Source organism: Carassius auratus, chromosome 37 (genome assembly GCF_003368295.1).
Source record: "Carassius auratus strain Wakin chromosome 37, ASM336829v1, whole genome shotgun sequence".
NCBI classification, from domain to species: Eukaryota; Metazoa; Chordata; class Actinopteri; order Cypriniformes; family Cyprinidae; genus Carassius; species Carassius auratus.
Window position 1 is genome coordinate 12633221 of NC_039279.1, and position 16707 is coordinate 12649927.

Consider the following 16707-nt stretch of genomic DNA (forward strand, 5'->3'; position numbering starts at 1 on the left):
AAAATGTGACATTTGACCTAATAAATGATAATTAAGTAAGTAAGTAATTAGTTCTGTCTACATGCATTTCTCTGTGATACGCCGAACCTGTCCTTTGTATTAGGAGACACAGGTTCATTTCATGTACATTTTTACATCAAAGTGAATTTTAATGGCATATTTTATTGATTGGAATCTTGATTGATCTGGTATTATTATGCCAAGGTTTATGTCAGTCTTACACATTATTTAAATAGATATTTGGAGCTTTACAGTTTGGAATTGTAGAATTCACTGTTGTTGGTCATTTGGACTGAAGATTTAAAGAAGTGGTTCTCAACCAATGGTCAGGACCCACTAGGGGCCACGGCAAGCTTCGAAGGAGACCTAAAAATGATTTAAAATAAGACAAAGCAGGCTTTAAAATGAGCTAAAAACAGCTAAAATTCAAGATGTTAGCTGGCATCATATTTATTAATTCAATTAATTGTTGTCATTTTAATTTCAGTATAGTATTCTTTTTGAACAACAACATAAAGGCATTCATAAATGAAAGATTTTTACTTAAAAAAAAACTGACATTAAACTTCTATACAACATACCACATAATAAACTAAAGATAAATAAAAAAATAAATAAAAAAATAATTAAAAAAAAATCAATAAATACAAAGTAGAAGAAAATATAGGGGTGTAGGAGGCTCTTACATAATAAAACCAAAATCCTAAAGAATAATACCTTGCTTCCGGACTTTTCAACCCTCTTTATGTCTCCTAATCCCTCTTTAAAAGCCACTAATCATGGAGGAATTTTGAAAAAAGTACATTTATGAATGTAAAATTTCAGCAAAAGCAAACCAGATGGGTGTCAGTTTTCTATAAGCTGTGACATATAAATCTGTGTAGTTTTTATATTTTATTTATTGTTTTACTTGTATAGAGGGCATTTTCCCACTAATCTCATTAATACTTTAATTTCAAATTCTTACATTTGATCTATAAATTCAATAAAGGCTGGGGGGGGGGGATTGAAATGCTCATTTTCACTCAATATCCTGCTAATCTTGAGTACCTATACCTATAGAGTAGTACTGCATCCTTCATAACTCCAAAAAGTCTTTAGTTTTATTATATTCATAAGAGAAAGATACACGGAAAAACACGACCGACTGGAAGCGTGACGTGTGGGCGGAGCTAAAGAATCACGAGCGCCAGTAGGCTTTTGCGTTGAGAGCTTTTGGAAGCTGTGACACCGTGAGGAAAAAACCAACCAAAACAAACCATGGCTTACAGTCAGATTCAGCGTATATTTATGATCCAGAATCAGATCCCGAGGCTGAAACTGAACGAGAGCAGCAGCAGCAACGACTCGCTCCGAGCGGGGCTCGAACCCAGGTCTCCGGCATGGGAGGGGGGGCACTAACAAGGAGGCAGAGATATTTGAAGCAGTTTTACTCACCGCCTGCGGTTCCAACACACGATCGTGGCCCTTTTTCGTTGGGATTGCATCATCCTTAAGAAATAAGCGATACGCAAATCCGTCGTCAAACTGGGCAACGTTTGTAAAACAAGCATTTTCGAAATGCAGGGAACAAACACAAACACTTGCACAACTCCGTTGATGCTCTGTAAAAATAAACTCCGTCCACTGCTCCCTTGTGCAGGGTTGTCTTGCCCTGGCAACCAAAAATACACTTCTTTTGTGACATTTCGCGACGCTCTCTGATCAGTGAATGTCTGTTGTGCTCTCAGTGCTCTGCTATACGGGAGCGCGCGCTCTTCCGGCAGACGTGACCTAGGACCCATATAAGGAAATTACGCTCCATCTAACGTCACACAGAGCCATACGCGAAAAAAACTTTCCGAAACTTGTGACAAACCGGAAGGAGTATTTTTGGAAGAGAAATACTCCTTCAAATGTACAACTTAATTTTTGAAACTTTGTCCATGTTTAGCATGGGAATCCAACTCTTTAACAGTGTAAAAAACTCAGTATGAATGAAATAGCATTTCACCCCCCCTATAATTATCTATCTATACGTTAGCCAATTTAATCACTTACACTGAAAAATACAACTGCATCAAATAATATAATGAGATTATTTGAAATATTTTTAATATACTGTACAAACAAGAAATAATGGCGGAAATGATACTTTTCAACAAAATAGTGAGATTTTTGGTGTTTACTGGGTGAGTCACTGAGTGGTTCATTCAAACGATTCATTCAAACGGCAGATTCATCAGATGTTTATTCATGGGATAATGAAACTTTGGCACAACCAGTTCATTCTGGAATCAATCAGCAATGAATCATCTGGTTGCTGTGAGATGTTTCAGCTAAGATAAAAAAGGGACCTAATATTATAGTATTTGCTTATTGAACTGTTTATAGCACTATTAAGGAGTCATAATGGTGAAAACATTGTGTGCTGTTGCCTAACTAACGGTATTTAAAATATAAAAACTTTCCATTTTGTATTTTTACCTCAGGATGCTGAGTGTTGTGCGTTTTGATTTCTTCTGAAGAGGCTTTCTTCAGGAGCGCGACCTTATTCCACGGTTATTCAAACGGGAAAGAAATGACAAAAAACATGCAAAGAATATTAATATTATCACTGACTTCAGTATAGCATGAATTTAAGCATTTTCAGAAACTCCCGTTAATCAATGAAGCCAGTGAATTCTGGTCGCGAGCGCGTGCACTGAACAAAACTCCAGGGCTTCAGCGATGATTCATCTGAACGCCTCTGATTGGCCATTACATTCATAAGCTCAACAAAATTGTGCAGGTTTGTTATAATGTGCAATGCTGTAAAACGCGTAAAAAGAAATATCATGCAACACTTTTCATTTCATTTTCATCTTCACTTTGATGAATCATTTGAACAATTATTTCCCTTCAGTGAGTGATCCTTATTTCTTAACCTATGTTTATACAACATAGCCTACTGTACACACAGTACAAAAAGATGAACCTATTGACACTTTTAAAGCATAGGCTATAATTTTACCTTGCCTATAGGCCTATCACTTCCTCTTGCAGTAGCCTATGCCTCTTTGTCAACTGCTCCATGGCATGTGAGAAACAGTCCAGATATTTTCCACCAAAATAGGTGGTAGAGCGTGGTCAGGGCGTGTTAAATACATCTTAAAAAGTCATTTCAGACAATAATTGGTAGTAGTGTGTGTTCAGACGCCCTCTTCTTGCCCATTTTGACGCTGCAGAAAGAAGCGAGCCTGGGCTGTCTGTCCTGTTTTAAAGCTCAGCCAATCCTCTCTGTGTGAGGGGCTTCAGCATCATGATATTTAACACACCCACCCTGACCATCCGACAGAGGTATTTCCTCAAGCGCTTGTCAAAGGGCGAGCATCACCTGAGCTGGATGTTCATCAAGAAACGTTGAAACTTTCCAAAGATCACATTTGTCGACGGAAGGAGGTGCCACACTTTCTCGAAACCTGCCAAGGCTGCCATGCGTCTCATCGCTTTCAACGACTGAACATCTTTGATTTGTACCGGATAAGAAGCGCAAATGAACTTGTGCAGCTGTGAAAGAGAGCTCGCGCGTTGTGTGGACAGATGTTTTCTCCGTACACTGAGATGCACCGCGGCAGCGCGAACACGCACTTTTGTGGATAATTTCTCTGACGAGGTTTGACTTGATTATAGGCTATTTCGCAAATGTCTGCAGCTATTAAATGTTGAAATACACTATGAGTGATTGTGACGGAGATTGCTCTGACGTCTCATGACTGTACGGGTGGAATTTAATCTCGAGCGCACGTAAATAACGGGATTATTGCTTCGCATGGATTTGGATGAGCGCTGTGCTAAATAAACCATACTTTCTGCCCTTGAACTGGCAAATAAAAAAGAAATTGTTACATGTGTTCTTCTCATAAAATTGGGAGCCCGTGTTTTTCATACTGTTGGCGATGTAGTGCGCTTGCTCACTTTTATCCCTGCCTTTCCAAACAAATCTTTTCTCGAACAGGAGACCCCGAAGATGATCCTCTTTAGAAAATTCCGCGTCTTGATTCTGATGGTGTTTCTTATAGCCTGCTCTATGCACATTATGATAGACTTGTTACCGAGGCTGGAGAGACGGAGCAGTAGCGCGTGCTCGTGCTCACACACACCCAGCGAAGAGCCGCAGAACTGGGCTAAGCATCGAGCCAAGCCGGGATCAGAGTCCGGCTGGCCTAATAAACACACGCTCAGAATACTTCAAGACTTCAGCAACGAGCCGAACTCAAACCTGTCCTCTCACTCGCTGGAAAAGATCACCGTTGGGGAGCGATCCGAGGCTCTGAAAAGATTTGAGCAGTTGACAGGTGACGAGAAGAGGCACGCGACACGGCACTCTACCTTGAAGAACGCAGTTGTCAAGGGTTCGAGGCTCTCTGCGCTATTTGAGCATCCTTTATACACCAGGCCATTGCCACCTTTAACAGAAGAAGACACTTTATTCAATGTCAACACTGATATAAGATTTGACCCTAAAGCTGCAGAGAACCCAGACTGGTAGGTTGAGAATCTCCGTTTTTTCCTCTTACAAATCATGTTTTCCCCAAATATGTTGATTTCCCAATGATGATGATGAAAATTGAAAAAGTAAGATAAAAGTGTGAAAAAATATAGTGTTTGATGTTATTATTACAAATATTAATAATATTTTATTATTATGCATTCTTGAGAATGTAAATTAAAACACCACATGGGGATTAGAACAGCATATGAGTCATCTCTGAAATTGCACAACATTCATTGCATTTGGGACATGTCTTTCCTGTAGGAATGGGGAAGGTAAAGATGGGAATTATGCTCCTACGGGCGAGCTGTCCTCAGATTCCTACCCAAACTGGCTCCGCTTCCACATTGGGATCAACCGGTATGAGCTGTACTCCAGGCACAACCCAGTCATTGATGCAATGCTGAAGGATCTGGTGTCACAGAGAATTACCAGTGTTGGTAAGGCAATATTTGAGATTACACAATAGCATTAGACGTAAATTTAAAAGGGAAGGTGATTTTAGGATTGCATGCAGTGGTACTGTTCTGATGCATGTTTTGAGTGCAGCATCATCTTTTAGTGCTACCAAATAGATTCATTGAATGAAGTTTTTTTAAGATAATGGCTAGACTCTTCCTGCACTCTGGCTGCAGATGCATCAATAAAACTGGAATCAGATTCACAGGTAGTGGATTCAGGTGAATGAATGAGAAGAGCGTGCAGTTTAGACTTTATCAAGCTCCATGCTGTGGAAAAGTATCTCGGGGCAAGCATACATATCGTCCAGTAGACTTGATGGGTTGCATTTATGTGAAGCCCCAAGGTCAATAACTCAACTCATTACATGGCTTTCTTGAATACTTGATTCTGATTGGATGATCGCTGTATTTTGTGGTCAGAATAATTTTGTATATTGACCACTAAACTGTATATTTTTCCCTGGCAACCAAAAAGCTCTCACATCAACACAAGCTTCTCAGATCATAAAACAATTCAATCAATATTTAATGTCCTTTTATTTATATATTAATCAGTGTAAGGGAGATGGTGTTCAGTAACCCAGTCATTATCACAAAATAAACCCATTCAGCATGATCCAGACCCCTCTGGTTCATGCCAGGGTATGGGTTTATTTTGATTTATATTGACCGGTTGACTGTAGGCTACATTTATTCCTCAATAATATACTGTTGTGGGTTTCTAAGTACTGTAAGTTGCATGTTAATCTGCAGTGATAGCGATCTTTAAAAAAACTGCATGGCACGGCAAGTCTCTTAAGTGACCCGAGGCAGTGTCTCCTTGGTTTCCTTCATCTGTGTGTGTTTGCCTGCATATTACAACACGCTCCCCCACCCCCCTTTTTTTAAGGTCATATCAGCTTCTCTAAAAGAAAATGTGCATGTCCAAAATACACTTGTTGTCTTTGTTTTTTTACAACCATTTTTAATCAAGTACAAGGCTAGAACCATCTGCAATGACAGGAAAATAATTTTTATTGCAGTTATTGCTGCTTGCATAGTGAGTCTTATCCCAAATGGTTAATTGTAAAAAGGCTCAAGTTATTTTCCTGATATGAAAATTTAGCATCACTCTTATTCTCTCTGTAGCAATGAAATCTGGAGGCACGCAACTGAAGCTCATCATGACATTCCAGAACTATGGCCAGGCGCTCTTCAAGCCCATGAAGTAAGTGATACAGTAAGAGGAAGATGATGATGCAGTTGTTAATATTATGATTGTGTAAACATCTATAATCTTGGCATCAGGTTTTTTTTTTCTTTTTTATTGGTTACTGCTTCTAAGTTCCAGGCTGAGAATATGTCTGATTGTCTTAAGGGATTTTTTCTCGTTCTGTAAAGTTGTCTATACCCTGTTATTAAATCTTCTGACGGACACCATTGTGTGGTGCTTTTAGCTCAGCTGCTCAATTCTATTTGGGTATGTCTGTTATTATAATCGGGTGATAATATACTCGGATCAAAGCTATTGAAAAAGGATTTCTAGTCGTCGGCGTAGTGATCCACAATGGACGGATCATATCCCATTTGAAATGTAGGTTACAAAGGGAAGGAGGTTGTTTTTATGGATTTGACAACCCCTCAGCACAAATAATAGTTGCCTCCCTGTAATTTTTCTGGATCTATAAATGGCAGCAAGTAAATCTTTGGTATCATTGTCAGATTCAGAGCAGCAGTCCCTCCATCTGCATGTGCCTTAATTATCAGTTTCACAGACACTGCTTATGCTTTCTCTGGCAGATTACTATTTAATGTCTTAGTGGTCTCGTCGCTATAATTGAGATTCACTCTGTTTCCTCAATGGTTTTTCATAGCACCAGTTAAAGAGTAATGTATACAGGATGTGGGCCTTGGTGACTGAATCATTACTAATGTGTTGGTTGACCGTATGTCCTGCCAGCTGAGTGCCTTTATTGATCATGAAGCTGGTGTTCAGACTGCAGACATCCTGTATTCATGAAGGCATGGTTTAGCATTGACAGACTTTATTATGAGATGCTTTTCCGTATGTGAGTTGATCAATACTCTTGAATTTTATGTAGATGAATGTATAATGCCCATGCTGTTTTTCTGTATAATGTTTTCAGAATTAAGGAAGCCAATATATGAGGCGCATAAATATGTCCCAGAGGTTCAGAGATGTTCTGGGGGAGTATTTAAGGAGAGATAGGAACAATGGGTCTTTGGTGACAAGCAGCTGATAAATGTTATTAGAGAGAGGAGGTCTGAACCCAGCCTGTTCCTGCTATAATTAGCACAGACCAACAAAGACACACTCATTTCTTCTATCCACAAGTTAAACAATTCACCCCCATGAGATCATCCTTTCCCTTGTGTTCTCCTTTTTCACTGATAGTTTGCAACCCAGGACTTACTCGTCCTCCATTTAGTAACTAATGTTTTCACAAACTGATTTGTCTACGTGCTTTCCATACCTTCTCTGATGAGTCAGGCAAGGACGTGTTCTTGCAACATGTGTGGTTTAGCAGAACAAGTTTCTTTCTTTTGATTCATGCCTGCATGCTTTAATATGCCATACACTCAGACTTTCCTTTATTACTGTACAGCCTGAGGAAATTGCCTAATCAGCTTTAATTCTCTTAATCATATTAACCAAGAATTAAAAGGCAATTGTATCATCATTCACTTACCTTCATGTCATTCCAAGCCTGTATGATTAGATGTTTATAAGAATGTTCACGCTTCTCTTTTTTGACACAGTGAAAGTGAATGGTGACCTGGGTTGTTACACTCCAGAAATAAGAGAAAAACTGCATAAAATGGTGAAGGGTAAGGTGTATAACAATTTAAAGGTCATATGGTTCTTTTTTAAAATCATTTTTAAAGCTTGCCATTCGCTTTCGTTGTATGGAAAAGAGCAGTCACAAAACCATGCCTAACATCTCCAGAATAAAGAAATCCATACAGGTTTGGAACAACATTAAATGTTTCCTTCACTTATTCATTTGTGTGTTTTTGGCAGATTCAATTTGGGCTGCTGAAAGCTAGTTAGATTGTTAGATAATTCACTATGATCATTTGATAGAATAAAAGCACTTTGATTGGTCTCAAAAGCAGGTCTTTTTGTCAGGAATTCTTATGAGGCTTGTTAGCTCAAGCATCTGCTTATGCAGAATTATTTAGGCTATTTAACAGAATTAATGAAACTCTGTGATGAATGGGTGTGTGAGTGGATTAGACTGATCAGAAGGGGTGATAGTTGTTTTTAAGGCATTCCACAGTCTACAGTCAAGGTTTAATAAAAAAAAGAAACAAGAACTCAATGTAGGAGAAGAAAGCTCTTCTAAATGCATCATTGCTCAAGCATTATTTAAAGATAAAGGAGATTTCAATAGCAAACAGACGGGTCTTAAAGGCTGCTCTCTGAGGCATGAAATGCTCCAAAATGGATCTGTCCTGAGACATAGAGGCAAAGGGACAACAACACAATCATTCTCATCTCCTTGAAAATATCACGTAATAAGCATATGCCTAACACAGACTTTGGCAAGTGATTCTTAACTGGGTTTGCTTTACACAGATTATTCCGTTGGAAACCAAGTCTTATTTCAGGTACCCAAATTCATTATTGTAAGAAAGTTAGCAGAAATGTCCTTAAAATCAAATATTAAAATCTATTATATGCATATATCCACCATAATGCAAAATTATTTCAAAATAAATTCTAAATTATTGGTATGTTTTTGATTGTTTTCAAGTTTCGACACAAAATAAATTATGGTCAACACAAATGAAAACTATTCAACATAGTTTAGAATTGTATTTTTTTTCTAGCTGTAGTTGTGTTCTTGGCTTTTGAGGCCTTTTTTGTGTTTTATTTATTTTGTTAGCCTAACTATGGTTAATTATAAGGTTAAAGTTAATTTTATTACAGTATATATAGTTTTTTCCCCTGTTGTCCACACCCACCAGTTGAGAAATACTGGAAGAACATCTCACATAGCTGCACGACTTTGTGTTTCAGAGAGTTTGAATGAAATGAATCAGATGAATGAGTGTTTGCCTGTTATCTCTCACCCATGAAACCTTCATTAGTGTGATCCACCATGTAGCTGACTGCAGCCCCGCTTCCTCAGAAGCACTGACATGCTTCATCCATAATTAGCTCCTCCCTGGTCACACTACACGGGATTTTTGGACAAACACGCTGTCATTGATTAAACTAATCTGATGAGTCATTCCGGTGCTCGCTTAGCTGTTTGACAGATGAGAGATGCTAATGTAAAATTTACACTGGAGGTATGGATTTCACCTCAGACGGTACAAGGAGAAAGAGATGGGCCACTCATAAAAGATTTTATTTGAGAAACTGCTAAATGTAAATTCCGTCCCTCAAGATAAGAAATGTTACAAGAGCCAGCTTTTTGATAGTTGTTTATTCTAGAGCATCTGTGTGCTTTATAGCAGAAATTATGTTTTAGTGAAATTTACTAAAAATTGTATGTTTACTATAGTTAGTATTATATTATATTCTATGAATTATTTGTGAGAGTGTTTTAGAAAGAGTTTGCTACAATTTAATTTACTTAATTAAAGGATTTAAATTGATATAAGGAAATAAGGGGAAAAATGCAGAAAAAAGTAAAAGACCTAGAATTTATTGTAAAAAGTAATCCATTTGCCATTTCAGTATGCTGTAAATGTTTCTTGTCACATCAAATTCAATAATGCATTACATGAATCACATAAATGACAGTTTATTTTCAATTCAAAGTGAAGGAAGTTGTTGTTTACATCACTAGAAATTATTATAACATTTATGTTGTAAAACAGTTAGCCTTTACTTATTTGTGTGTATCTTATCTCACGATATAGGCCAGTGGGTATCTGAAGGTTAATATCAAAATGAAAGCTTGTATTTGATAATGCCTTGCTCAAGAATAAAGCCAAAAAGAAGGAAAAAAGTTCCCAGCCACCTACCTGAGAAGCCTTATGCTGGCAAACTTTGGAAACTTTTTAATGTTTGCTATGACATTAACCAGGGCTGGACTGGCACTGAAAAAAGCCTAAGCCTAATGCTGGCCCATCACAACACAAAGGAAATAATCCCCCACTAAATGTATCACTTATGCATATTTACATGTACATACATTTACATTCATTTAGCTGACGCTTTTATTCAAAGCGACTTACAATTGCTATGCATGTCAGAGGTCACATGCCTCTGGAAAAACTAGGGGTTAAGTGTCTTGCTCAGGGACACATTGGTGTCTCAAAGTGGATTCGAACCCGGGTCTCTCACACCAAAGTCATGTGTCTTATCCACTCATACCCACACATATAATACAAACTACTGTCTGCTGTACTTTCTAGTTTGTATTGATTTTGTACTGTGTATGAAATGTTTACATTGAAAAGGTGGCGCAGTTAAATTACACAACAAATGAAAAAATCTATATTTTTTAATACTCAAATACTTTCTTCTATCCCAGATTGATATAAATAAGTAAATTGTAGGCTGAAATCTAACAAATCTTAACACTGCAGTCATGAGCATCCCAAACACAGCCACATGGGCTTAATCAGTGAGTTTGGGTGGGAATATCTGCTTGGTTGACCAGGAGCTGACTGGACAAAGTGACTCGACCTGTCCATCTGAAAAATACCCCGTGGCATTAACATGTCTTTATGCGTTTTGTTTATGCCGTTTAGTAGCCACAGGATCTCGCTGAAAGCATCTTAGTTATTCATGTGGTTTATACTAATGCTAGATTCTCAGTCACAGAAGCGTGTGCTCCAGGGCTGTCTGTCATATTGGATTACTGTCTGAATGCTCTGAGGTTTTGAGTATCCACAAGGTTAATGATATCTACCCTGACAGTACAGTTTCCACAGATCTGTTCCTATCCCAGATATGACTCTCATGACAAAATCTTCCATAGTACAGACCAGAGCTCACTCTTATTTATAATGCTTCTGCTTAGTTCTTGCCCTGTCTTTATCGAGGCCTTTGGCAAGACTTGTAAAAAGGGATACACATCAGCTTAATGCACCATTCAATTCTAAAACTGCATGTAGCTTTAAAGCATTTATTTTCTTAGTTTTTAGTTGTGTTTACAGTGATAATTTACTAAAGAGAGGTAATCGATTTGACCAATATTGACGTTTTATGATATTTTCCCTACTGAATTGATAAGTGATTCTTCAGTACTGAGACCACTGATGAAAAAAATAAATAATAAAATAAATAAATTAGTGTATCTCTAAAGATTTGCACAAAACAATGCCCCTGTGTGTTCAAAAAGATGTCTTCGCATGTGAAGTAACTTTTTTTTTTCACAGCCATTAATTATCAAGTAATAATCATGTAACATTTTATACTTAGAGCCATTGAGGCATAGCCCAAAAAAATATTAAAATAAATATGATGGCATAAATTGGTGTAAGTGTAATTTTTTAAATTATAATAATTATTTTAAAAAATACTATTTGTAATGCATGTTATTTATTTAGTTGTTTCAGTCTTAATAATTTTGAAATGTATTATTATAATCAACCATTTTTTTTTATTTTTTTTATCAGTTAATCTCTGTTATTTAGTGTCTGTCTGTTGGTGTAGTTTTAAAAGCAGAGGGGCATATGAGCAGCAACAGAGTACACAGCAACACAAACAGGTCTATTTTATAACCTGTATTTACTGTCAGTCGAGCACCTCGGGGAATAATTTGCTGATAATGAGGCACGAGGTAAAATACTGTGTTCACAGTTGTTGAAATTCTTGATTGTCTCTCACAATTATAATAACACAGACATTACATGCATGATTTTATCTCTTCTCAGTAGGACAAACTCTCTAATTGGTCCTAACCATTACGTTGAATTTAAGAGATAACTGGGGGACAACAGAAAGCATGCAACTGGGGACAACCGAGTGCACAATGCTAACTCTGCAAAGATGTTTGGTTCACTGCAGTGTGCTGCAGCTTATGAACTCAACCGAAGCTTTGAAGACATCTGTTCTACAGCTTAGCTTTGAATGAGCACGACTCCGTTTTCTCTTTGCAACTCTGAAATAGCTTTCAGATAGCACTGATCTGTGGAGGATGTGGACCGCTCGTCTGAATGGCCTTGACTTTCCTCTTTACTTTCTTCTCACTTGTGTTGGAGTAACAGTGAGGCTGGGTATAGGCAAAATAGATGATGTAACTGGCCTTGGATTCAAATGCCCACAACTAATCTGTGTTAGCAGGCGGACTCCCTCCCTCTTACCCTGTCTCTCTCACTTATTCTCTCACATTTTTTATATTTCTTCTTTGCCTCAGGATTAAAGCAGATACTTGTTTGTGTTGTGATAAATGCTTCACTATATCCAGGAAAAGCACAGTGCTTTGTACCTCTTAAGCTTCTGCATTGGGAGCTCTCTGCTCCTGTCCATAGAGTTTCATAGTCAAATATCAAGTGCAAAGAGAATAGCGTGGCCGGTCATTCCTACTGTGCAATACATTTTTATGCCCACCCATCATGTATCTTAATATATTGGAACTCACAAGTTTTAAGGACTGAATTCATATTCATAAGTGCAGATGGGCTGAATTTTTATTGATGTGGATGCCACACGTCACCAGGTACAGTCACTTCTGACATGAAAAATGTTGATTCGGCTTTTAGAATAAGATATATTCTATCTAAATTTTCTTTATAGAATATCTCATGATAAGATTTAGAGAAGACAAATTTAGAAGTCAAGGAGGTCAAACGGTACTGCATAACAGAAATGACCTAGCAATGGATTACCCTCTGTTAAAACTGAAGGAGTGACAGTTGTCTGTGTTTTAACCCAAGGCATATTCCTAATGGGCTGTTAGACTGGGAGATGTAGGCTAATGACTGAACAGCACTAGAGCAAAACAGTTTGCAGGAGCCCATTGATCTGTTTACTCAGGATTGCAGAAATAGGCAATAGACCTGAGAAAACATGTGACCCCATTTGTGGTACAGCATATGCAAATATGAGCTTTGGAATCTAATTTTGGTTTTGTGTCTAATCTCTAACCATGCAAAACAAAGTGCAGCCATTATATTTGGTCATTAGAATAATGTTGTTGCTCAGTTCGAGGATTCAGAGGAAATGGCTTTGTCATGCGGAGTTCCATCGAGTATTCACGTTTAGACACACCTGGCCAACACCCAAAAAGCTCTCATTGAGAAACTGTCTCAAGTTCTCCATAATCCATGTCTCCACAAACACTTTCCCTTCTAAAAAATCAGCCTAACCAACACACATTATAGACGGTTTCATCGGGCGCACGCGCCTGGACCTAAGTTAACTTCCGGTCTGTGTTGTGTATATCGGCCAAGGTGATGAGTAGACTGAAGTTGGGCTCAGGTGGCTGTGCTGCGGGATGTGTTTCCCATACATTTATTTATTTTTGGAGACTCGCAACAATTTTTAAACTGATCGATTTTCAAAAAGGCTTCTTTTAATAAACATGAGTAACATAACGTTACGTAACGTACTGCACGTTTAATAATAATAATTCCTTACATTTATGTTTAAATATCAAAACGAGGCACGAGTGTTTTTATATTGCTGTATTTCTGAAAGAAGACGTGCATGTTATATGCGTGATAAAGCAGCGTGTGAGCGTACCAGCTCTGCTTTGTTTACAGCTGTTACTGGGGAAACCTCTATTTCTCACACTAAAAGCTTACATCTCAAAGTCACGCTTTTCTGTATGTATGAACATATATAGAGAGGAAGATGCAGGATATTGCTCTATGCTCTACCCTTCTTCAATAATCTATACAGCCTGTAATCTACTCGCTCTTCAGAAAGGCACTATGCCACGTACTGCACTCTACCAGTGACTTTTTATTATCATTTATTGATTTCCCCTGTCTTTTGTGTCTATGCTCAAGGAATTATGAAGGGAAGTTCTGCATAACTGGAAAATATGAACTCTTCAAACCAAGCCAGCATAAAAATTGGAGTTAATCCAAGCTTTTGCTCAAACTTTTTACCCTCCTCTATAAAACATCTCAGACTGTTCCTATAAATGTTTAACAATTTTAATTCTGGCACTGTGTGGATGATATGTTTCCTAGTGTGCTACGGTCAGCTACTGGATTCCATGTTCCCACCACACGGTCAATTAGCATGTGATTTAAATAGAATTTAAGGGTATTTTGACCCTTTGACCAAAGCTATATTTTATTGTGTGAGATCTCAGAAGTACAGAAGCCTTTGTCTCTTTTAAGCCCCTTTCATACTGCCATTCCGGCAAATACACGGGTAACGTGTTCCGGCAATTGTTCCCGGGTCGCTAGATTTTGCACTTTCACACTGCCAGTGATTACCCGGGATATGTGCGTGCTTTCACACACAATCCGTAAAGATCCCGTAACGACACGTGACATCAGGGCGTGATGTGTAATGTACAAGTTGAAAACATTAGGCACGTTAAACTTTCACTGAAGCAAGCGAACGATCTCGGCGTCAGCACAGAAAGTGAGGAACTAACTGATCTCTGCTTCAGTACAGTTTGCACATAGTCGCGAACGTTGATCTTCCTTCAAAACAGCCGGTAAAAGAGTCGCGCGATAACGTGCGCCATCACTTCGACACGGCATTAGATCTGGCTTTTGTTCACGAAGCGCTCGTCTCGGGTTGAACCCGGCAATGTTACTAGGCCCCCGACCCGGGTTCAATGCCGGAATCAATCCCGGGACTTGTTTGCTTTCACACAGAAGGCGACCCAGCAATGTTCCGGCTTTATACCGGGTCCAACGTGCAGTGTGAAAGGGGCTTTAGTCTCTTTTGATTTGATTACAGTTGTCTTTCTTCACAACTATAAAAGAATAAAATGAACCAGGAATTTTCCAAGTTCATTCATTTGCATTTGTGGCGTAATGTTGATTACCACAAAAAAATGTCCCTCCTTGCCTTCCTTTTCTTTAAACAAAGAAACTCTGGAGAGGAAGCCTGTGTGTCTAAATGAGGAGTGAAAGCAATGACTGTGAACACCAGTGCTTGGTTTACTTTAGACTGTTGTAACCAGGGCTGGGCCTTTTCTTGCCCTTTAATTTATAGAGCTCTGCTTATCAATTCTCGCTTTACTTTTCCACCCACTAATTTACCTAATTTCATGGTGGGATGCTTACCACAGAGTTTTTATCCCTGTTCATTGCTTACGGCTGCATTTTACCTGGGCATGATGTTTGTTATGGGGGCTGGAAGGAATACTAAAACATTACTCTGGAGAAAAGAACTGCAATTGCGATGTGTTCACTTTTCAAACAGGGAGTAAGCTAATGCGTGTTTATAGAGAAGAGGTCTGCATTAGTCTCAGGTAGTCTGCAGGGGGTCTGCAAATTATTGTTTGATTTAAGCTTTGTGGGAAAATTAAAAATATGTACTAAATTAAAAACAATATTACAACAACTTTCTACGTTCAACCATTTTTTCTTATTCAGCCTATTATGAAGTCCAAATTAATCTAAAAGTTTAATTGTTTTTCACGGCTTAAAGTGTGGTTTCGAAAAATTACATTTAAAATTTGCAAAAATATGACTCAGTTTCAGTAATGAATATTTAAACTACTTTGCAATGCGACTATCATAACAAATTAAAATGCATTAATATGGTAGTTTATGCATTTTATTATTGGCCAGGCTTAAAAAATGAGTTTATACATTATGTAATACGGAGTCTCTAGCTATCCACCAAAGGGGTCGTTGGAGACCCCTGGTTTACTGTAAATTATTCGAACATATACAGCGAAGTCATGCTGTTTTGGCAATTAGAAAATAAGAAAACATGTCGGGCACAAGTCAGCCCTTACCAACAGCCAGACCAAACTGCAGTGGTATAATTACTCTAATTATCTCTGCAGTAAATCTGAAGCCAGACATGAAAGAATTCAGGAAACATCTTTAATTATACGCAGTGGGGACCAAATAAGCACCTAGAAACTAGAAGATGTTTTATATAGAATTTATCTGGAAAACGTCTGATTTTAAAATATTGGGAGGATCTCTTCAGAAATGGTGTCTCTTCAGTTTGTTGAAGTGGCAAAGCTTAAGCCTCAATTCATTTTCAAAAGACCTGTTAAACCGGTGGCACACCAGGAGACCGTTTTCTTAATCATTTCCAAGCGCTCGAAAGCTGATTGATTTTGCATTTGAAGCACTTCCTGTGCAGTATGTTGTTGTCATCAAGAATTTCAGTTCGCAACAGGTCAAATGGTAATTAAGTTGGGCTTCAGGAAACTGATCTTGAGGGTTTTTCCCCCCGCAGCGGGACAGAGGAGGCTTTCTGATGCAAGTGCAGTGTGCTGCTGGCTATTGTCTGCCTTCTGATTGCTCCCCCTCAGGGCCTGGGACGAAGGAGGTGGGGCCGATGGGAAATGCACACCGTAGCAGAAAAAGGAGACAGCGGGAGACAGCAAGGGGTGGTGTCTGTGGTTCAGTTTCAACCTAGTGAGCTGCCTTGCTGTCTACATTGGCAGCTGCCTATTGACTAATTTAGATGGCTCTACTTAAGGTTCTGTCACAATTTTGGCAAAAAAGGTTGATTGTCTGTTGACAATAGTGTAGCGATGTACAGTATCAAGAACAGATCACACAAAAACCACTTTTCAACTAAGCAGCTTTCTGTTGGTCAGTGCGGCATATTTGTGTGACCAACTTGAACCTGAAAATGTTTCCACTTACTTGACTGCTGTTGATTCCTGT

The 16707-nt window shown here is 38.4% G+C and overlaps 1 protein-coding gene across 1 annotated transcript in view; it reads left to right on the forward strand.

Annotated features, from left to right (window-relative positions):
* Positions 1 to 3196: 3196 nt before the first annotated feature.
* LOC113056241 (extracellular serine/threonine protein kinase FAM20C-like) overlaps positions 3197 to 16707 on the forward strand; it is a 37272-nt gene continuing 23761 nt past the window's right edge. Inside the window, exons 1-3 of the mRNA XM_026222855.1 lie at positions 3197 to 4506; positions 4778 to 4953; positions 6103 to 6181. Of these exons, the coding sequence (XP_026078640.1) occupies positions 3989 to 4506; positions 4778 to 4953; positions 6103 to 6181 (773 nt within the window). The 5' untranslated portion in view covers positions 3197 to 3988. The remainder of the gene's footprint in view (positions 4507 to 4777; positions 4954 to 6102; positions 6182 to 16707) is intronic.